This window comes from Podarcis cretensis (genome assembly GCF_951804945.1).
Source record: "Podarcis cretensis genome assembly, chromosome: 3".
NCBI classification, from domain to species: Eukaryota; Metazoa; Chordata; class Lepidosauria; order Squamata; family Lacertidae; genus Podarcis; species Podarcis cretensis.
In genome coordinates, this window is record NC_137172.1 from 86347810 (window position 1) to 86370808 (window position 22999).

Below are 22999 nucleotides of genomic sequence, written 5' to 3' on the forward strand. Positions count from 1 at the left end.
CAGGAATACTGCCTATAGGTGTCCCTGGGTGGTTTCGAACCACCAACTTTCTGATTAACAGCCAGAGGCAAGGACCCATTGCGTTACTGGGGGCATGTTAAGAAGTAAGCCAGTATACAACTACTTAGCAGCTATATAGCAAATTACCTCTTCCTTATTCCTTAAATATTAAATATAAAAACACACATACACACATGACTTGGGCATAGTCCACTATACATTTCTGTCATGGCTTGGTAGCTTGAGTCTAGCCTTCTTTTAAATATTGCTTTCCTATCTCGTTAGATATTCACAGGGAGTAGCCAGATAGTGTCTTTTGATTAATTTTTATTGCATTTGATACCCAAACCAATGTGAGAAATAGACAACCTCATGAAGGCCTTGTGTTCCTCATCTTAACTAGTCACCGTATGTTTACAATGCTAACAGTTGTGTGAACTTGATCAATATAATGACTACCTATTGCTCATGTTTATTTTAGTGAGAGAAATATGGGGGAAACAATATAAATCATACCCCTGTTCTTGGCTTTCCCACAATACTTTCAGTGGTATAGAATAATTTGTGAGAGAACTGAACCTGGGAATAAGTTTCCTTGATTTCTGTAGGACTTGTTTCAGAGTAGACACGTGCAGGATTGCATTGTGGGCTCCTTTTTTCAGTGTATTTTATACACTGGTACAGCTATTTAACTAGAAACAATCACACAGTCAGGAAGGACTCAGAAGACTCTTCGCAACGTAATAAAAAAGTAATTAAATTGGCTCATAGAATACTATATTTTATTAGTATATTACTTACTTTTGCTATTTTGAAGTCTCATTTCCTCAGTCACCCATAGTAGTGAAGTTAAAAGACAGGTTTGGATCCAACCAATCACTTTATGCATGATGAAGGGCTTGTGCATGTCTAGTGGGCTTCTGAGAAACAGAAGCAGACTACCTATGCCGCATCAGAAACTGCTTTAGAAACACCACTCTGTTTCAAAAGTGGCTAGGTATGATGCATAGGGGAATGCTGTTTGAGAAATAGAAGATCTTTTAGTTGCACAGAAATAGTTGCATGGTACTTTGGATCCTAGCCAGAGGCTGCAAGCCTGCCTTTTTGTAAGAAACCAATAGGTTCTAGATTCATTGACAAGAAGTATTTTTATTTTTATTTTAAAAAGTGTGCCCTTTGTCCAAATCTAGCAGAAGTATAGATTGCAATCCCATCACACTTCACTTTCAAGTAAGCCCTATTGAGCTTGGTTATTGAACTTTGAATTTCTTTGGAATAAACTCATGTATGATCAAGTTTGGAATAAACTCATGTATGATCCATACTCCTATGGAAGTAAATAATAATTGCGCCGTTGAATTTGCTACAAACAGATGATCTCATATGAGAGTTAAAAGTGATGTTCACACGATATATATATATATATATATATATATATATATATATATATATGCCAAGTGCCACATCTGAGTTTTCACAAAGCAAATTACAGTCTTTTGAAATGTTAAAGACTTTTCCCCACAGTTAGTTTTTTCAGTTTATCTGGAATCCGGTCATTTGGATATCATCAAGGTGGGCTGCTGCTGTCCCTCAGCAGTTACAGCCTAAGACCTCTGCTGCTTCAGGTCAATTTACCTTCAAGGTTGGTGGTGCTATTTTTTTCCCATGTACTGATTATTTAAAAAAGAGCATGCTCAGGTCAGTTGTCTCTGCCTTTGCATTAAATTTGTCCTGAGCCATTGCTATGGAAACAATATTTTATAATGGTATTCTTTAAATTGTTGTGCATCCTACTATTAACATCTATTGCATGACTTTGGTACAGTATATAAATGTATGCTTTAAGTTTTGACTGCAGAAGTGTGACTGGCTTAAACAGAATGAAGAGTCAATTGTACATGTAGATTAATATTCTAATCTCACTGCCTGTGTATGGACAATAGGAAAAATAACATGTATTCTAGTTACTACTATATCTACTACAGCAACAGCACAAAGCCATATTATCCCATTTTCATTGGAAATGACCATATGTTAAAAAACATTCACTATTTATTCAAGACCTCAAGCTCCCCCACATATAATTGTATGAAATTTTGTTATGCATTTTTAAAGCTGTGAATCATTTGGAATGCACACCGATGAAGTGCTTCTGTGGTCAATGGAACTGCAGTGTCATAGGCGATGAGTGAATTATCTCCCTGGAAGTAGTTAACATTTTGTCATTGATTGCTCAGAGGCCCACTTTTCAGTAAGTTGGGTTTTTTTTAATTTAAAAAGGCCAAATTAAGTAAAAATGGACATCTTCCAAGAAAACCACAAGATATGGCTCATTCACAATGCTTGCCAAACAATCTGAGGTATTAAAGGGAAAGCACAGCTGAATTTCATCTGCCTTTGTTAGACTTGTTTAAATAGTTATTTATAGAACGCCTACCATGCACTGACAGTGAATCAGTAAAATCCTGCATGACTCAGCATGAACAGTTTAACCACGAGAATATCATTATAAAATATTACTATGAAACGTCTTTGCGTAATGATCCTTGTACATGGAAGCTTCCGTCCATTGTGGGAAGCTAAACCAAAATAAAAAAATTGACTTTTCATATACATACATGCATGATGCTGCAAGATAGCGTATGTAAACTATTCCTTTCTGTACTGTTCCGTTCATCGTCTCATTAGCTCCCACAAATTTATTTGCAGTCATTCGTTTGGATCACTGATGACCTTTTCCTTGTCCCCCCCCCATACATTCTGTAAATAAATGTCTATAAATATACCTTGATGTTGTCTTTCCATAATTAACCATTGTTGTGTAAACGCCATACTGGCATTTTGTGTTAAAATGCCATTCTTTAGTATGGATACACCTGCTGCAAAGGGACATGATAAAAGATAAACAAAAAGTTTACACCTCAGGAATAGTATAGCAAAGGTGGTGTAAACTGAAAATGTGTGGTTTTTTTTTAAAAAAGTTATACATAATAGTTCAAATGTGATAGGTAATAATTTCTAATTTGTTAACCCCTTCATTCCCAATTTTATGTATAAGCAGATTCAAGATAAGCCACTCGGGCAGCTTTTTGGAACTGAGGGGTTAAACTCCAAGAACAAATATATGCATATATATATGTGTATGGTATAAATTGAGCTCTGAACTGCTCAAATCTTTACCACATTCCAAAATACATATTTCTCTTTTTCTCTGCCAAGCTTTTATTTTATAAAAAAAGTTTCAAATATGCAGAGACCATTTTTAAAAAGACCGATAAATTCTTTGATGTCTTATTGAAAGGGATTATTGTGTTAATGTCAAGTGATCTCATGGTGTTGTAAGCAGGTTGTGATTTGGCATGCTTCTACGAATTGCACCCAGCATGTTAAAAACATTCTTTTAATTGTTATGTGAAATGTTTGCATATGTGGTTATTATCTGTGAACTCATTGTACATGTATCCAAATGTGTTTTCTATTGTGCTTGATTTTGCTGGCCATTCTTGAATGACTTGGCAATTCAAGAAACAAATGTTCTGTGCTGTCTTCTGTAATGTGTATTCTCTTTGATGTGTTTTGTCATATTCCATCAGCTTGTATCCTCCCTTTGCCAACAGCATATCCTTATATGTGTTGGAAACAAATTTATGCAAAGACATATCTTAGCAAGCTTTGCTTAACATACATTTTTTAAAAATTTAACAAAATGTTCATTTGTTCAACATTTAAACACACTCTTGCTTGGTGTAAATCTTTTACAGTTAATCCGCCGTCAGACTTGAATTTTAAAATTATAGATGAACATACTGTTCAAATGTCATGGACAAGACCATCTGATGCAATAGAAGGTTACAGGATAACAGTGACACCTGAAGCTGGTAAGTTTTGGTGTTCTAATAAGCTGAAACGTCAAATAATGCAGTCTTGCTCTATTTCATTCACTTTTCCTAGCTGATTTTTTTTTGGGGGGGGGGGTATGTCCAAATACAATATGAAAATACATACCAGGGACGGCTGTAATTTGTCCTAAATGATGCCTGGTAATCATGTTCAGAATGGTTTCCTGGCAGGTGCATTAATTCTAGAGGGCGGAGGCGTCATCTGCCCTCTTAATATTCCTTAAAGGTAAAGAGACCCTTGACCATTAGGTCCAGTTGTGACTGACTATGGGATTGCGGCGCTCATCTTGCTTTATTGGCCAAGGGAGCCAGCGTACAGCTTCCGGGTCATGTGGCCAGCATGACTAAGCCGCTTCTGGCGAACCAGAGCAGCACACGGAAACGCCGTTTACCATCCCACTGGAGTGGTACCTATTTATCTACTTGCACTTTGACGTGCTTTCGAACTGCTAGGTTGGTTTTGAATGAAACTTTGCAACTATGACGTGTTTATTGTTCTACATATATTGTGTTGCAGATGGACCTACTAGAGAATTTACCCTAGCACATAGCGCTACCCAAACTTTATTAACAGACCTTACACCTGATACTGAATATGTTGTAACGATAAGTTCATATGATGACAGAGAAGAGAGCATATCTGTCTCTGGACAACTTACAAGTAAGTTTGCATTATTGATTTAGATTTATCCAGAGAGTCACAAAGGTCTCCCTCGGGAGGTAGTGGACTCTCCTTCCTTGGAGCTTTTTAAGCAGAGATTGGATGGCCATCTGTCATCAGTGCTTTAGCTGAGATACCTGCATTGCAAGGAGTTAGACTTGATGACCCTTGAGTCCTTCCAGCTCTACAGTTCTATGGTTCTATGACCCTGGTATTATTTGGGCACAGTTTCCTGTCCCCATATGCTTCTGTCATGTAATGAGCAACATTCACCTGAAGCATCCATCATTCCCCCTCGCCTCCATAATAATATTTCAAAAACCTGAAGGCATGCAAGAAAACTGTCACTTGCAATGAGGTTATCAGATAAATGGGGTTATCAGTATGTTGGCTGAACCCACCTTTCCTATGACTTTGCTAGGCTTTCTCCACATGTTGACTTTTGTAGTAAATGTGCCCCCATCTGTTCTAAATTTGAAGGAGAATAATGGGATGTGAACCACTGGAGAAGCCCAAATGTTTTTTGGCCCTATTTACATACTCTCCCAGCACATCCTGAGATTCTGACAGTTTATCAGTGATATGGGATACTTCTTAATCCTATGTTATTTTGTTGTTCCAGTTCAAACAGGTGGTTTAGTAACAACAGAAAAGAAAATCGAAGAAGTTCAGTTACAAAGTAAGTGACTTTGCCCATTTAAAATCACTTAAAATCACATTAGGAACGTGAGACAGTTCTTTCTAAGTCAGCACCGCCAGTTGCCCATTGAGCTGTGCAAATTCTTCCTTTCTCTTTTCTCAATAGGTATGTCTACTGGACAGGGAAAAGAGTGTTTAGTTACACCCTGTCCCAATCATTGTATTACAGACACTAGTCTGTATCACTCCTTGTGCTGACTGCTAGGTCTGGTAGCTAAGGAGGAAAACATTTATTTATTTATTTATTTATTTACTTACTTACTTACTTTTGCAAGCTTTTGTTTCCTGACCTCTAGACACCTTAAAGTCTCCATTTTCATTTTCTCTTTTGATCTTCCTTTCTCCATTTAAAAGTTAATTTAGCCTGGTGAGCTATCAGCCTTTGTTTTATTCCTCAAGCTTTCCAACCATTTAAATTTTGGTTCAGAGTGTGGGAATTCGACTCTAGTTCCCATTTGCAGAGTATGTGGAAGACAGTCCTGGGTCGTTTGAACCTTTTAATTAATTCTCTTTAATTAATAAAAATTACACAAGACACTCTCTTTAAAGAGACTGTTTATGTTTAAATAACACGTAACTTTTACTTAGTGTAGTTGCAGTTGCAGATTAAAATATACAATGCAGATGAGTGATACTTAAGTTGCTAAAACATTTTATATAGATTAAACCATTGATGGCCAAACTTGGCCCTCTAGCTGGTTTGGGGCTACAACTCCCATCATCCCTAGCTAACAAGACCAGTGGTCAGGGATGATGGGAATTGTAGTCCCAAAACAGCTGGAGGGCCAAGTTTGGCCATCACTGGATTAAACTGTTACAGACTAACTAACTCTGAGGCAGACAGCAGCAGAACAGTTCATACCTGCTGCTTTAACTGTTAAGATTGCTCTACTAACTGCCATAATTGTACCAACTGCCATAACTGCCACAGAGTGTATGATGTCATAGAGTTCTACAGCTCTTGCAATTAACCCTTTACATATGCATTTTGGATGCTAACATTCCACACAGAGGACCTCATTACGGTTCCTGTAAATCAGGCATCTCCAAACTCGGCCCTCCAGCTGTTTTGGGACTACAGTTCTCATCATCCCTGACCACTGGTCCTGTTAGCTAGGGATGATGGGAGTTGTAGTCCTAAAACAGCTGGAGGGCCAAGTTTGGGGATGCCTGCTGTAAATGAACAAGAATCTGATCCTAACTGTGAAGTGCCAACAAACAATTTATTTTTAGTCATATATTGCCTGTATAGTAAGGGGCTTTATACATATTATAGGTTGGATCCAGAGATCCTGTGGGTGGAGTTTCACTTATGGAATCTCCTGCTTGTGGAAGGAGAGGAAATATGTGGATTCTTCCTCTGAAAATCTATCCCTTCTAGTCAGTGTGGGAGGTGGTGCAGGAGTCAATGAAAATTGCCTCATATTTCTTTGTAGTGCATTATTTATGCTACATTACTTGTGTGGGTGTATGGCAATGGTCATTAATTTTGATAAAATTATATTTCAGGATGTTCCCTCAGTGCTGTTACAGATCTAGTTTTTCTTGTGGATGGCTCTTGGAGTGTGGGCAGAAATAACTTTAAATACATCTTGGATTTCATCGTTACCCTTGTGTCGGCCTTTGATATTGGAGAAGATAAGACAAGAGTTGGAATAGTTCAGTACAGCTCTGATACAAGGACTGAGTTCAACTTAAATCAGTATTTCAAAAAGAGAGATCTCATTGAGGCAATAAAAGGAATACCATACAAAGGAGGCAATACAATGACAGGTATGGACTTTTAAATATTATAGTAATCAGGGATGTGCACCATTCTCAAAATTCACCTTGTATCAGTAATGTTGGAAAGCAACCTGATCTGTTTTGGATACTCTCATTGTTTTTCTGATTTGACTTGTTATTTGGGTCCAAATTAGTTCTGTTAAATCTGAAGCTCACATTCCCTCCAATTGACTATAAGAGGAGTCTAGAAACTGATGGATGAAAATTGCAGGCAATAGATCTGCCAAGCGATAGGCAGACCCAACCAGGTTTTTTTGTATGCAGGGAACCCTTAAAATATATTTTGTTATTTTAAAAACTACATTTTTTCTTTTTTTCTGCCAGAATTAGAGACAGTTGGTAGGCATAGTTTCCCCTTCGGAGGGGATGAAGCCTGAGAATTATCATAATGATAGCTGCAGTGGTTCTCCCATTATCATTTGGTAGGTGGGTAAAATAGAAATGACTTGTGTGAGTGTAGAAAAACAGAAGAATGAAAACAATTTTATTGTAGTGTTTATTTTAAATTTTGTTAGAAAACAGAAAGGATGCTAACACTCCTCCCCCAAATTATTGTGGTTTGAGTGCCCTGGAGAAATAATCACTTTGATTAAAACCAGGACTTGCCCTTCAACATGAAAATATCCTGTGACCTCTCTACCCATGCACTGCACTCTACACTTCCTCCACATTCAGGGTGTTTCCCTAGCCAGTTTTTTAAAACAAATGCAGTGATTGCTTTAATTTTACAGCAAAATGCAGAGTCACAGAGCTTTAGGGAGTCTGATCCAGCTCAAGATGCATCACTAATGGTGCAATCCAATGTGGACATATGAAAACCTCATCAGAATCAACTCAGTTTGCCTTGTCATTTTGGGCTGGACACAGAGCTGAAAACATGGATGAGTTTCAAGAGCTTATAATTTTTCTTCATTGATTGTGCTGCCTTCTTGATTTTACAAATTTTGAATTTCATCTAAACTTGGAACATCTGTGGATTTTTAAATCACAACCCATTTTCCAAATTTCAGGAGAAGCAATAGATTATCTGATTAAGAATACATTCATTGAATCTGCTGGAGCAAGAAAAGGCTTTCCTAAAGTGGCAATCGTCATAACCGACGGAAAATCTCAAGATGAAGTAGAAATCCCTGCAAGAGAACTTCAGGGCATAGGAGTTGAAGTGTTTTCTTTGGGTATGTCAGATTTCTGCAACAATTAAAGTATTAGTACAAATAATATGGAATTATATTAAAATTGTGTTAAAAGACCTGGGGAATAGTTTGGAAAAATGTATGCCTGCCAATTAAAGGATATAAAAGAAGTCACTATGTGAAGCTCTCTAGGGAGGTTGTCACACAACCAGGAGTGGGGTTCTCTGCTGAAAAGGCCCTCTGAATCTCATATTGTGGGGGACACTCAACATTAGCTGGTGATGTTGGGGCCTGGGTAGGTAAAATGCTATCTGGAGCATTGGTGTATCACTGGCAAACATATTCACATATTGTTACTTTCTTCTTTTGAAGGAATCAAAGCTGCGGTTGCCAAAGAGCTGAAGTTAATTGCCTCTCAGCCCTCACTGACTCATGTTTTTAATGTGGCCAACTTTGATGGCATTGTGAATATACAGAATGAAATAATCTCGCAGGTGTGCTCAGGTGTTGATGAACAATTGGGTGAACTGGTCAGTGGAGAAGAAGGTAAGGGACATTTTAAAGTTTCACAAGAACTAGACTACTTGTGTACATAATCAAGCATTTCATCTCCTTGTTCTTGAGATCCAACTGGATCTTTGTTTTTATTTTTTTCAGCTATAGAGCCTGCCTCAAACCTGGTAGCTACGCAAGTCTCATCAAGATCCATTAGAATCACTTGGCATCCATCTCCTAGTGAAATAACTGGCTACAAGGTGGACCTCATTCCAATGATAGCTGGTGCCAAGCAACATTCATTGAGCGTAGGACCTCAGACTACTGCTTTTAATGTAAAAGACCTTTCACCAGACACTGAATACCAAATCAATGTGTATGCAATGAAAGGACTGACTCCCAGTGAGGCAGTGACTATTATGGAAAAAACTCAGGCAGTAAAAGTTCAAGTGGGTAAGTTATTGGCTACTAGGATTGCAGAATCGTGTTTGAATTGCATAAAAACAAAGCATTCTTGGGAAAAGATAGTTGATGTAAAAGACATAAAATATAATTTCATATTTTTCTTTTTAACTGTATTTTAGAAAAGCTTTGGGGACTGCTGTTGCAAGGCAAAAAAATGGGCTTCTATTAATTTATCTAAAATGCACAAATGCACAGAGAGAAATAAATGGAGGACAAAGGTTCATATCCTATACATACTTACCTAAGCATAAGTTCCAATCAACAATAGGACTTACTGCTGCGTACATATTTTACATGATATCAGAGAGAGAGAGAGAGAGAGAGAGAGAGAGAGAGAGAGAGAGAGTTTGATATCCCGCTTTATCACTACCTGAAGGAGTCTCAAAGCGGCTAACATTCTCCTTTCCCTTCCTCCCCCACAACAAACACTCTGTGAGGTGAGTGGGGCTGAGAGACTTCAAAGAAGTGTGACTGGCCCAAGTTCACCCAGCAGCTGCATGCGGAGGAGCGGAGATGCGAACCCGGTTCCCCAGATTGCGAGTCTATCGCTCTTAACCACAACACCACACTGGCTCTCAATGCCTAATAAGATATGGTTGGGCCTGATGCTGTCAACTGATGGCAGTGGTGCTGGCTTGGGATTTAGCAGATCCTGGACAAGTTCAGCCTCTCGGCTTCCCCACCATGGAATATTAGAAATCTAACTTCTGTTTGCCATCATCTAACTTGTTGCAGAAATGGCATGGGAAATAAAGCCTATGTACTAGACTATTATTCATACCAGGAATCTCTTCCCCAAAGTGTACACCCCCCCCAAAGCTGTATGACTGCCTATTTAGTAGGTGATATCTGAGCTCATGTAGTTAGCATAGTAGCTAAGAGAATGTGAATCTCTCTTCAAATCTTGCCACCCCTGTGAACACAAGAGACAAGCTGCTGTCTCTCTGCCTCATCACCACCCCTGCAATATAGGAATAATTCATGATGGTGATATGTAATGCTTTGAACACTCTGAAGTGCTAAATATATATAAAAATACTAAGTGTTCTCCCCCCTCCCCCTTTCCTTTACACAGAGTGCTCAGAAGGCGTGGATATAAAAGCTGATATTGTGCTTCTGGTTGATGGCTCCTACAGTATTGGCATCGCCAATTTTGTTAAAGTAAGAGCATTTTTGGAAGTGCTGGTTAAAAGCTTTGATGTTTCGCCAGCCAAAGTCCAAATCAGCCTTGTTCAGTACAGCAGGGATCCTCATACAGAATTCACTTTGAACAGATACACTAGAATTGAAGATGTACTTCATGCTATTAACACCTTCCCCTACAGAGGTGGATCTACAAACACAGGCAAAGCAATGACCTTTGTAAGGGAGAAAGTCTTTGTTCAAAGCAGAGGTGCAAGACCAAATGTCCCAAGGGTCATGATTCTTATTACTGATGGGAAATCGTCAGATGCCTTTAAAGATCCTGCTGACAGACTAAGAAATTCAGATGTAGAAATATTTGCAGTTGGTGTTAAAGATGCAGTACGATCAGAGTTGGAAGCAATTGCTTCAGAGCCTACAGAAACCCATGTGTACACAGTGGAAGATTTTGACGCTTTTCAAAGGATATCGTTTGAGCTTACACGGGCTATCTGCTTACGAATTGAACAGGAACTTGAGGCAATTAGGAAGAAAGGTGAGTCGCTCTTGCTGTGCAGAATTTTTAATTTAATATTGGTTGATGAAATATGAAATGGTATGCAAGTTTAAACAGAAAACTCTAAAACTGAATATAGAAAACACAGTACTAATTCTGAACTAGACACTGATACTACTAATTTAGTGAAACATAATTATGCAATGATAAATATCTCAAAGCAATGCTAGTAAGTAAAATAAGAACCATTAAAGGAAATCATGCAAAAAAGTAAAAATACAGCATCAAAATATCATTAGAGAATCCCATGTATATTGCAGAAGTGCCCGCTATAATGCAATCGTGATAATTAACAATGTACACAAAACCACACACACCCAACTCAACAATCACACTCCCCTTATGCATAGCACATCACTCCATACTCTCAATTCCACTTATTCACAAGCATTATAGCCTCCAGCTGTGGATGCAAAGCATAGCCCTCATGGCTAGCCAATGATAGCTTTATCCTCTCCCCAGCTCTGCCCCCTCCCCCAGTAGGCTTTTAGGCTAGGAGTGGGGAACCTGTGGGTTTATAAGTGTTTGGCTGTAGTTTCCATCAGCCACACCTGTCATGGCCAATTAAGAGGAATAATGGGAGTGATTATCCAGAAACATATGGAGGCCACAGGTTCCTCTGTAACAGCCTGTTAAATCAAGATGTTTCTGTATATATAGCAACCAATTGTGTTTATACACCTTACTGGAAATTGAAAAGAGATTTTCTAAAGCCTTCATTTGTTCACTATGTGCTTTTTTTCAGCAATTCACTTGGGAGCAAGGGATCTGAAGTTTTCAGAAGTGACATCTAACAGCTTCAAAACGAGCTGGTCTCCAGCAGGACCTGGTGTTTTATCTTACCTTGTCAAGTACAAGGTGGCTATTGGCGAAGACGAATACTTTGTTTCTGTACCAGCTCCGCTTACTAGTACAGTTCTTACCAATTTACTACCACAAACCACATACACCGTCAGTGTGATTGCAGAATATGAAGATGGCGATGGACCTCCTTTGAATGGGGAAGAAACAACTTTAGAAGGTATTGTTCCTATTGTCCTGCATCAATTCTCCTTCCTGAAAACCAAGATAGGGCCCCTATGTATGTGTTACCATAGAGATGTGTTTGCTGCCCCTGCCCCACCAAAATTAGCTCTAGGCTTTGGCACACACCAAGTAGCCATGGTTGAATATGAATCAGTATGTATTGTGTTCAGATAACAGCTGTCTAAGGGAGAACTGTATATGAGGAACATACCAAGAGATTTACCATTGGTAAATGAGAAAAGGTACAAGGCTGCAAGGTGTATTTACTAATCTAACAGATACATTAAAACCCTTTGGTCATTTGAGTTTCTTGGGTCCACTTCCCTGTGTTTTCTAGAGAGAGGCTATACATTGTATCTTTCTTATTTGGAAAGTCCTGTATCACAAACCAATTTGGCGTTCCTGAGGTGGTAGAACAAAGACGGATAACTCCATATTGAAGCTGATTTTTCAGCACTTCAAATGGATTAAATTTCATATTTATGGGAAATCCCACTTTCCTGCCAATGCCCTTTCTTTCTCATTCCTCCTACATATTGATAATACTATTTGATAATACTATTGATGTAGAAAGTAGTGGTTTTATTGTGCTATTTTTTGGGTGGAATCTCAAATGATGTCGAGGAACAGTATGTGCAGAATCCTCTGTATCCCAGTTCTGGTTGAAAGGCATAACTTAATATAGTACTATCCCCCCTCACCCAATGAGATAATCTGATTTAAAATTAAATTTATTGGTAAAATTTGGACCCTACCTTTCCACTGGTGTTCAAAGCAGCTAATATAAAAAATGTTGTGTGTTACATTTTTGTTGCTTTGTATTGTGTAATCTGCTTTGAGCATTGTTTTAATAGGAAAGCAGGGTATAAATATTAAATCTAACCAGCAAAACATTAAATCTAACCAGCAAAACAGCAATAAAATATAAGTAAAAAATCATAAAAACCAAGACAGATAAATTTTTATGAAAAACAATAAAAACAACCAGATAAAACCATTTCATTTGTGCTTTTATATTTTATATTTCTTTTATAGTCAGGGGATCACCACGAAACTTAAGAGTAACAGATGAGACAACGGATAGTTTCAAGGTTGGGTGGTCACCTGCTCCAGGCAGTGTTCTCAGATACAGGCTTGCTTACAGGCCAGTCGCTGGTGGTGAGAGAAGACAAGTGACAGTCCCAGCAAATGAAAGAGCAACGACACTACAGAATCTGAAACCAGATACAAGATATGAAGTCTCTGTTACTGCTGAGTACCAGTCTGGGGCTGGAAAGCCACTGAATGGACATGGAAAAACTGAGGAAGGTAAGCCATCAATGTAATGGTTTTTGGGACTCCACACAAAACTCAACAGCAGAAGAGTTGCTGTGACATTTAAATATGATAGGAAGCAATAATAAACCCAGCTGGCTCTCTTGTGCATGTATCTCTGTGATTCAGGGTGTTTTGGCACTTGGTATATATTAGACCATTGTATTTAAAACTTCAGTGTGTGAAGTGGGCTGAAGCTGACCCCCCTGCATTGAAAAAGAGTGTGTCTAGCAATTCTTACCACAGCAGCAAAGCCTCAACAGACTATGTTCTTTGTCTAGGGCAGGGGTGGGGAATCTGTAGTCCTCCAGGTTTGTTTGGACTCCCAACTCCCATGATCTCTGACGTAGACCATGCTTTCTGGGGCTGATGGGAGTTGTGAACATCTGGAGGGCTACAGGTTCCTCATCCCTGTCTAGCCGTATGAGCCACATTTCCCCCCATCTCTCAGATTTCATTCAGTTTCATTTGCATTTCACTCCTGTCAAAAATGCACATATTGCTCTGCTTTCACTCAGCTAAAAAGTGACACCTTGCATTATCAGGCTGCTTCAGGAGGTTGTTGTGCTGACTTGGCTGCCATACCCTGTGTCGATTGATTGCTTTCCTAAATGTTAGTTGTGATTAATAGTTTACATCACAGATATTTCACAGGAGACCTTAAAGATAGCTAATTATTATTGCAAGGAAGTTCTTTGTCTGTTTCTAATGTTCTTCTTTTTTTAATTGTGCAGTTTTGGGAAGACCAAGAGACTTGAAGGTTTCTGATGCTACGACATCCTCGTTGAGATTATCTTGGAGTCCAGCACCTGGCAAAGTACAGAGATACTTTGTGACGTATACTCCAGCAACAGGAGGTGAAACTAAGGAAGTGACCGTAAGCGGAACTACCACCAGTACAGTTCTCAGAGACCTGGAGCCAGGAACAAGATACGATTTGTCTGTGGCTGCGTTGTATGCATCTGGAGCAGGCGATGCTCTCCCTGGACAAGGAGTCACTCTTGAAGGTAAAAACAGATGAATCACATACCTTGCTGCTGATGCTGGTAGTTGGTACTGCAGATATACTTGTGAACAGATATCCCTCTTGGATTATGACATGTGGAGACCTAGGATTTTATTTTTATTTTTTTGCCATAGTCATTTTCAGTTGTTTCTATGCAACCTTTCTTTGTATATGCATTAATGTAGACATATGACTGAAAGACACCTTGGATCCTGAACCCCTTGGTACTCAGACGTTTTGGCTCCTGAACTCCGCAAACCCCGAAGTGTTTCGGTTTGCGAACGTTTGTTGGAACCTGAATGTCTGATGGGGCTTCTGTGGCTTCCGATTGGCTGCAGGAGCTTCCTGCAGCCAATCAAAAGCTGTGCTTTGGTTTCCGAACATTTTGGAAGTCGAATTGACTTATAGAACAGATTTCGTTTGACTTCCAAGGTACGACTGTACTGATATTGGACACATTCTTAGCATTTCACTGTCTGAATATATGATTCTTCCACTGATTGTGAATTGGTCCTGGGTCTGTTTCCAAGGCAAGGCTATGTTTCTGGGGAAAAGCAGGGGCACAGTTGGGGGAAGGGGCCATAGCTAAAAAACAGAGTGTGTTTTAGATGTATAAGGTCCCCTTCATCTCCCCTGGCTGTTGTATGCATATGTCCCCTAAAAGACCTGGAGGAGAAATGGATTAACCTGGCGGAGGGCTGCCAGGCAGAGTGTACAAGATTGGGCCAGATGAAACCATGCTAAGACATAAAGGCAGTTTCCTATGTTTATATTGCCATGCTTACCCCACAGTGGGGTGTTTGTGGATCAGGGTGTGTGCCTCTGCTTGTCATTGTACAACATAATGAACAACTTTATTTCTCTTTGCTTCCACTGTTTGCCAGCACAGCTTTGCAGTGGTACTCTGAATCTGTGTGTGTTTTTGTTTTTGTTAGTAAGGTGTCAGAAATAAAATGATAATGAATCGCATTATACAGGATGTGAGTTCTCAGTGATAATATTTTCATTGCTAATGATATGTGCAATGTCAAGGTAGTGCATGGGCACATTAATCATGTCGAAATTTTAAAAACAAAACAAAACATATGGAGCTTTTCAAATCAGAAGTGTGCCATAGATTGGTTAAGTGAGTTAGAACCTTTTCCTCCGTGATCCTATGCCAGCAAGAGGGAGGCTTTGTTTGCAGTTCCCTTTCAGAATGAAATGTTTCTGCTTGTGAAGGATATAGCCTGGTGTGCAAAGAGAAGTGGTTTATTACGGTACTATCCCATAGTGATCCCAGACATTTTCCAGGCTACAGGGGTACAGTACCTTGGGTTAAGAACTTAATTTGTTCCGGAGGTCCGTTCTTAACCTGAAACTGTTCTTAACCTGAGGTACCACTTTTGCAAATGTGGCCTCCCGCTGCCACCGCACCACCGTGGCATGATTTCTGTTCTCATCCTGAAGCAAAGTTCTTAACCCGAGATACTTTTTCTGGGTTAGCGGAGTCTTTAACCTGAAGCAGCTGTAACCTGAGGTACCACTGTATTTATACAATTATTATTTTTTATTCCATCAGAAATCATGAGCAATATCCTATCTCTCTTTGTATCCCCACTAAGGATGGAGGAGAAATTTGATTCAGTTTGCATTTAGAGATAAATCTATCAAATTCACACATTCTGAAACAACAGTAAAACCAAAACGCATCCATCCTTTGAAATTCATGCTTGTCCAAATTTTGTGATGCACTTCTCCAACCAAATAATACTTACAAAAATGCACACATGCTTGCAAAATGGGGTTTCCACCCCTCCTCCCACTATGCATGCCCTATGCCTTTCCCAAATATGCTCTGGAGGGTTGATATATATATATATATATATATATATATATATATATATATATATATATTTACTGCTCACAGTGCCACAGAGTAGGTCTTCGAAGAGGCTCTAGCTTGTCTTCGTCGTATCCAGTGCTATTTTTCTAGAAAAAGAGGTGCCGGAACTCACCATGAACACTTCCCTTATTCTCATAGAATGGCAATGGTGCCCACCTGAGAGGGGCCAGAATTGAGTTCCAGCTCTAAAAAAGCCCTGGTCATACCCATCCTGAGTTTTCCGCCAACTTCGCTGTAGTCACTGCCTCAAATGTTTCATTGTTACCAGCTCCCTAGAGAACTAAGGGGCTGGTTTGACTCCACCCCATGAGAGGGGGTGCTAAGGAGCGATTGTGTCCACCACCTTGGTCATTTCTCCATTATACAGATCCGCCAATGCTTCAGCAGAATCACCTGCCAAGGCAACAGGAAACTTCCCTTTGTGGTTAACCCCCTGCTGGTTTCACCCTTGCCAATGGTGTGCCCGCCCCCACTGCAGCCTGGCTTTTATGTCATCAACCCAGCTAGATGACCCAGTTCAGCTGGGGCTGGAGCAGGAGGGACTGTTCAGCAAGGGCTTCAATCCTGCAAGGAGAGAAGAATAGTTCAGGCATCCCACTGGGAAGCAGGCAACGGCAGACAGCTGGCTCCTCTTCTGAAGTCCTTGGGTTCTCACTATCTTGCACAGGGGTGCGGCCATTTACATAGTAAAGATTATGCAATTCTTTACATACAGCGTTACATGCTGGATCAAGCCAAAGGCCCATGTAACCCAGCATCCTCCTTTAATAATGGCCAACCATATGTATACAGGAAGCCCACAAGCAGGACCTGAGTGCAACAGCTTTCTCCCTACTTGTGTTTCCTAGCAAGCAGTGCTGCTTCCACAATGGAGGTAGAACATACCCATCATAGCTAGCGGCTGTTCATAGCCCTATCCTCCAAGAATTTGCCTAATCCTCCTTTAAAAGCACCCCAGTTGGTGGCTATCACTACTTCTTCTGGGGCAAATTCCATTGTTTAACTATGCACTGCTTATGAATGGCTGTTTTTTACAATCCCATTTTATGGGGTGAAGTGCTATGCAGACACTCCCCTACAGATGCTTCCACATGCCCCCCACCCCCCAACCAGGGAGAGGAATGCAGAGAAACAGGAATTGCAGCAGTATCAAGAAATAAGGATAAACTTTGTATTATTGGGGGATTAAGAGTGCCAATAAAAATCTGACATAACATGTCAAAAGATTCAAGCACAATAAAATGAAACAAGGAAGCACATCCCAGGCCATATAAAACTGAGTTTTATTTCCAGACTCCTCCCCTCCCACCCCCATATCAAAGAAGGTAGTGAACAAACTTATTTACTCCTAATATATTCATAAGCTGGAATCCTAAGAGGCCTTTGCACATGCACAATGCCATGTCTAGGGTGCATAATTTCTGGTTTTATTTTCTGGGAGTAGCTCTTTTAAAACACACAATAAAACAATCCCACTAAAATATCAAACAAAGAAATCTGATTAAAACAACACACTGATTTAAACAGAAGAGTCAGGCCAAGAGCTCAAGGGAATGCATCCTCGATGCCCTAATCATTTATTCCCTAAATACTGATTAAAATAAACACCCAGCTGCTACATGTTAGCTTTTTAATATAAACATTAATATGACCCTAATCAAAACCCTCCTTTCTCCCTCCAGTCCTCCAATCTTTTTTTATCTCTGTTTATATGCATGTTTAACATAACTATTCAGCTTTATTGATAAGGCATAATGAAGTATACATCCTACATATATTTGGGTCTGTAGATGGCCTGGCTTCCATCTTCCAGACTTAAATATCACGTGTTGTGCGAACTTTTCCATTATCAAAATATAACTTGGAAATCCTGCTTGCCTCTTTCGGTGGCGGATGATGATGACTTCTATAATTTATATGAATAGTTTTTATAATGTTCATCCTCTGGAATGTGTTTATTCTTCAGCTGGATAAGAAAGCTATGCAAACATGTTGCAGCTGAATTTTTGGAGCTCTTGAGAAGTTTTTGCTTCTGGATTGTTTTATGATGAAAGCGAACAGAGCTCTGGCTGAGCACATAAAAAGCAAAATGTCAAAAAATATATATGATTAAATTGGAGTGCCAGAGGAGACACGGTGACGTTTTGAACTGGGCATGATGATTACAATTAACAGCACAGCAATAGAGCTAGTTTTCTCCCCAGCCCATTCTGTATACTCTTAGAGCAAGCTGCCTTCAAGGGGTGGGATGAAAGAATTGTAGGCTTATTGTGTGTGAGAGAACCAAGTTATAAGGATGGTCTTGAAAGAACAAGGGGTGGAAAGCAGAAAGTACTAGAATAGGATGGATTTTCACAAAGGGCTAATTAAAAAACCTTTAGTGATAAGAAATAACATAAGAAAAAATAAATGTTACTCCTAGCTTGATAACTTAATGGAAACTTGTAAGTGGGATTGAGACATGCCCTACTTTTCAGAAGACAGTCTTCTGTTTAAAGGACTGTCCATTCCAGTTCTAGTTTAGAGAGAAAGAGCCATAAGAAGGGAGATAAAGTACCATAAAGCTGCCCATCAGCTGGACTGTAGTTTGAACAGGTACCCAAGTCGTCAAGGCACAATCTTCCCTACCATGGTGAGATGTATTGTGTTTGCAATTATTTATAGGTTTATTTCTCTACTCATTAGTATGTGCAAATTTATGCAAGTTTGTCCTCTTGTTCTCTTTCTTTTTTTTTTTTTGACAATGCAGTTCCTTTTTTCAAATGGTGATCTGGAAATGTCCAGCCCATGAATAAGAGATGCAGAGTCTTATCACCTTCCTTTATATCTCCACTTCGCTTGCTTAATTATTTATTATTAATAAATATCAACCTTTCACTTTTTAATTTTCCTTCAATACCTGCCGTGGCCTTTTTTCCTCCTGCCATCAAACTTAACTGTCTCTCAGTCATCTTTTCTCAGCAAGGAGTTATTGGCGCTGGCATTGGTCCAGCTGGAAAGCTATGACATAGCTAGAGGGCAGGCGAGGCCTATGAGGAGACACTTTGCGGGCTGTGCCACTGAGGCCCATCTGAAAGTGGCTCAAGCCCAACTGGTGGAAAACACTGGGTGGTATCCAGTGAACCAGTTCTGTTAGTGCAAGGATTTCTGTTTGCGCAACACAACTTTCCCTCCCTCTGTTTAGGGAATGTGGGAAGGAAAGGATGATCCATTGTGCAGTCAGAAGTCTGTGTGCCAATGGAATTGGTTTGTTGGACACCTCCCACTGCCATAATTCATTTAACATAAAGTTTAGTTTAATGGAAGGTGACTGCTTGGAATGCCGTAACTGCCCAGAGGCCATTGTTGCACAACGTCACATTTCTAGCTATCTAGTTGCTTATGTTCCTAACTAGCTATGCATCTTGTCTTTCCCAACACTGAAAACTCTTCACTATTGAAACCTGAAATGGTGTCCCTGGCTGTCTGGCTTCATGGACAAACAATGCATAACTTTGTAAGAGTGATCCATGTTACAGCAGATGAACTTTTAGATCTCTGTACTGACCCCACAGAGTCACACACAAACTTACTCTATAGCACGTCTAAATTCACCCCATAGTATGGGACTTGGTGTGTTTGTCTGCATTCTTTGTCTACCCACCTAGGCCCTAATATAACTTTGTTCCCCACCCCAAGAATATTCTGTTTCCTGGAAGCTGCTTACTGTCTGGGAGTTAGAAGCTGCTAAAAGTAATGTGCTTAAAATGTATAAAGAGTGTGTTCTCAGGGTCTGTTAATAGTTAAGGCATAACTATGTTAAGTGATCCTGAGTGTACGTTCTTGCTTAATAATGTAAGGCAGAGGTTTTCTAACTTTTTGAGTCTATGGCTCCCTTGACCAACTATATTCTTTTTGTGGCACCTCTGTGGGACTCAGGAGCCCAGTTATGTCATCCCTTGCCTGAAGAGCTGGCAGCCTCTCACCCTTTTTTGAACACTCTCCCTTGTGGAGTGTTCCCTCAGCCTCCTCTCCTCTCCCCTTTAGAGTCCTCCGGACAGCTGCCCCTGGTCTCTGAGCTGCCCCCACTGCCCCAAAGAGAGGTGCCTCCTCACACTGCCCCACAGGGGCCTGGGAAGCACCAGCTACTCAGCCCCAGAGGCACCATTCACCTGGGGAGCTTGTAGCCTGGGCTGCTGCAACCAACAGCTGTGTAAACCTTTGAGAGGCAGATATGCAAGAGGGCATCAGAGGAGGGAGGGAAGGAAAGAGGGACAGAGCCAGTGCTGTCCACGGCACCCTGGGTCATCATTAAAGGCACCCCACGGCACCCTGGGTCATCATTAAAGGCACCCCAGGGTGCCACAACACACTGGCTGAAAACCACTGATGTAAGGGATGCCTCATGCTGGAAATCAGATTAAAGTTCATAGAGTTCAACACTCTTTGCAGAAATCCCAGTAACCAGCAGGTGCTAACTAGAAGCTTACCACAGGGGTTCCCAAAGTTGGGTCGCCAGCTGTTTTTGGACTACAGTTCCCATCATCCCTAACCACTGCTCCTTTTAGCTAGGAATGGTGGGAGTTGTAGTCCAAAAACAGCTGGAGACCCAAATTTGGGAAACCCTGGTCTTCCAGAAATTGGCCAGTGGTCCACCAGAGGACTACATTGTACCTGACACATATCCTTCATGTAACCAATACTAAGATTTCATCATGAAATGGAACATAGAATTGTTGTTATTATATGGCAGATGCACCGCCATATAATACCATATTGGTTTTCTACAAAGCGACTTACTGCTTTTCCTTGCAATTGTTGGTGCTGGATCAGTTCCACATTTTGGCATAGTTAGCTTAAAAAATGAATTGGAATATTTCACCTCATCATTCTCCTTCCTATTCCCCAACCCCCCTTGGAGTTTTCCATTTCCCCCCTTTTTTTTCATAGCCTGAGCCAAAACCATGGGTCATACACTAGAAATAAAACATAATGATAAACACAGCAATTGTAATGAATGGAAACCCAGTAGATGGCTAACAATCAACTTTTTCTGAGAGCTACTGTTTTTCTAATCTGTTTTTCCCATGGAGAGGAGGTGGTAAGAGCAGTTCTGGCAAGAGCTAACTTGTTTGCCTTGAGGTATTAATGTCAAATGACAAGAACATGCTGTATACTATAGCTGTTAAATAGATTAATTTAAACAGAATATAGGATTATTATTATTACTGCAATTTTTTTTGGGGGGGGGAAACTTCTGACAGAAACTATACTATTAACTGTAATTTGCATAACCATTCTTTGAAAAATTGACAGATGGCCTATGTCTGAACATAATATTCCAGCATTGTCTTAAAGATGTTACAAATATTGGATATCAGGGCCTCAGAATAACTGATCAAAGCAGAGGAACTAATTTACCATTTAAAGGACTCCATGTCATTAAAAGCAAGTCAGCAGAACAAGCACTCAGACATTTTATAATTGTTTTGTGAACAACTGCATTATGTTATGAATTGAAATTAATGCACAGTGTAGTTTTTGTAGGTAAATGTTGATGTGTTTGGGGCCAGTTTATTCCAGGAGATGATGTAGCCTACCTTTTGCAATGTATTTAGCCTTCTGAGATTACAAAACTTAGTTTAACAAAGTTATATGAGTCCAGTGCATCTCTCTGTTGGATAATTGGATAATTTTTACTTTTCCCTCATAAAACTGAATAATGATTTATTCATCCAATGCTGAAAGGAATAGCACCCTTCTTTTCAAATAGTATAAACTGTGAGAACTGCAATGCTCAAAGACTTACTCTTTTGTAAAAGAGCTCATCATATTTTATGTTTTACCGTAGTTAGAGGTTTTTTTTGCAGTATGCCTTTTTAATTGTAGAGAGTTATCAATCTCTAGATATATTCTTCTGATATTCTCACAGTTAATTAAAAATGTTCTAGAGATTGTGGACCTCCTACAGATTGAATTAGTACCAGCACAAGTGACATTTCTTTACAATGAAGTTTTTAGCATATCATAGGAACGTTACGTACATGTTTTGAGTCGCAAAGGGCTTGCACCACACAAAGAGACTCTGTGTCTTCTTAGGAGATTTAGTGCTGTCTCATGCATTATTTAAATTTTGCATACTTAGTTTTTTGGATTCTGACATTTTCAAGAGACTTTTGCCAGTTGTCAAACAATCACGTCACTTGTCCTTTCTGTGGGAATGCCATATTTCTAGGAAAAAACAAATCGGCCTAGAGGAAGTGATCCATTCTGCAATAAAAGTGTTACTGGCTTCTTACAAATGCCTCTAGAATAGAAAGGCACGTTGCATAACTGCTGGAATTTTATGTGGTAAGGAAATGGAGGCATTTCCATGTAACCTAAATGATCCCAGCCAGCAGAATGATAATGAATAAATTGAGGTTTCTGGGCCAGACTTCTCTTCTGTCTTAATTCCACAAATTATATATTATAGGCAGCCTCTACTCACCATGAAAGGTACACATTGTTTCCAGAGGATGCAGAACATCCTCCCTGGCACCTTTCCAGCAAGCAGTTTGCTTGGACCAGAAGGCATAGTGCCTCCTATCCATTTGCCAGTGCTAGGAATCAATGTTGTAATGCTCCTTCCTTTTCCCCATAGCTTCCTGTGGATACTCCACATTCCTTTCTATTTTAACTTCCTTGTTCCTAGATTGAGGGCATCAGCCAGAGGCGCCAGGTATACAGTTCCTCCTTGTCTTGTTATAGTCCTGCTAACGTTGATCATTGCATTTGTGGTTGAAGCAGGTTCACCAAGACAAAGCATTGCATTTGCCGAACTGAAATTAATGGACTTAAGTTAGTCATCTCCATTGGTTTCTCTGGTTAGCCAGTTACAGGCTGCAGTCTCAGGGAAGCTAATATATAAAAAAGGATTTGCAGTAAATTAATTTGCCCAATTCATTCTAATG

General features: G+C 39.8%; 1 protein-coding gene across 9 annotated transcripts in view; it reads left to right on the top strand.

The window, feature by feature from the left end:
• COL12A1 (collagen type XII alpha 1 chain) overlaps window positions 1-22999 on the top strand; it is a 116995-nt gene that overhangs the window by 16207 nt on the left and 77789 nt on the right. For 5 of the 9 annotated variants that reach the window (XM_079970267.1, XM_079970271.1, XM_079970270.1 and 2 more), the window contains exons 3-13: window positions 3762-3878; window positions 4417-4560; window positions 5183-5239; window positions 6769-7032; window positions 8055-8219; window positions 8550-8723; window positions 8835-9125; window positions 10213-10815; window positions 11582-11857; window positions 12898-13170; window positions 13911-14183. The exons of the other annotated variants lie outside the window; for them this stretch is intronic. In XM_079970267.1, the coding sequence (XP_079826393.1) occupies window positions 3762-3878; window positions 4417-4560; window positions 5183-5239; window positions 6769-7032; window positions 8055-8219; window positions 8550-8723; window positions 8835-9125; window positions 10213-10815; window positions 11582-11857; window positions 12898-13170; window positions 13911-14183 (2637 nt within the window). The remainder of the gene's footprint in view (window positions 1-3761; window positions 3879-4416; window positions 4561-5182; window positions 5240-6768; window positions 7033-8054; window positions 8220-8549; window positions 8724-8834; window positions 9126-10212; window positions 10816-11581; window positions 11858-12897; window positions 13171-13910; window positions 14184-22999) is intronic. 9 annotated transcript variants of the gene reach the window in all.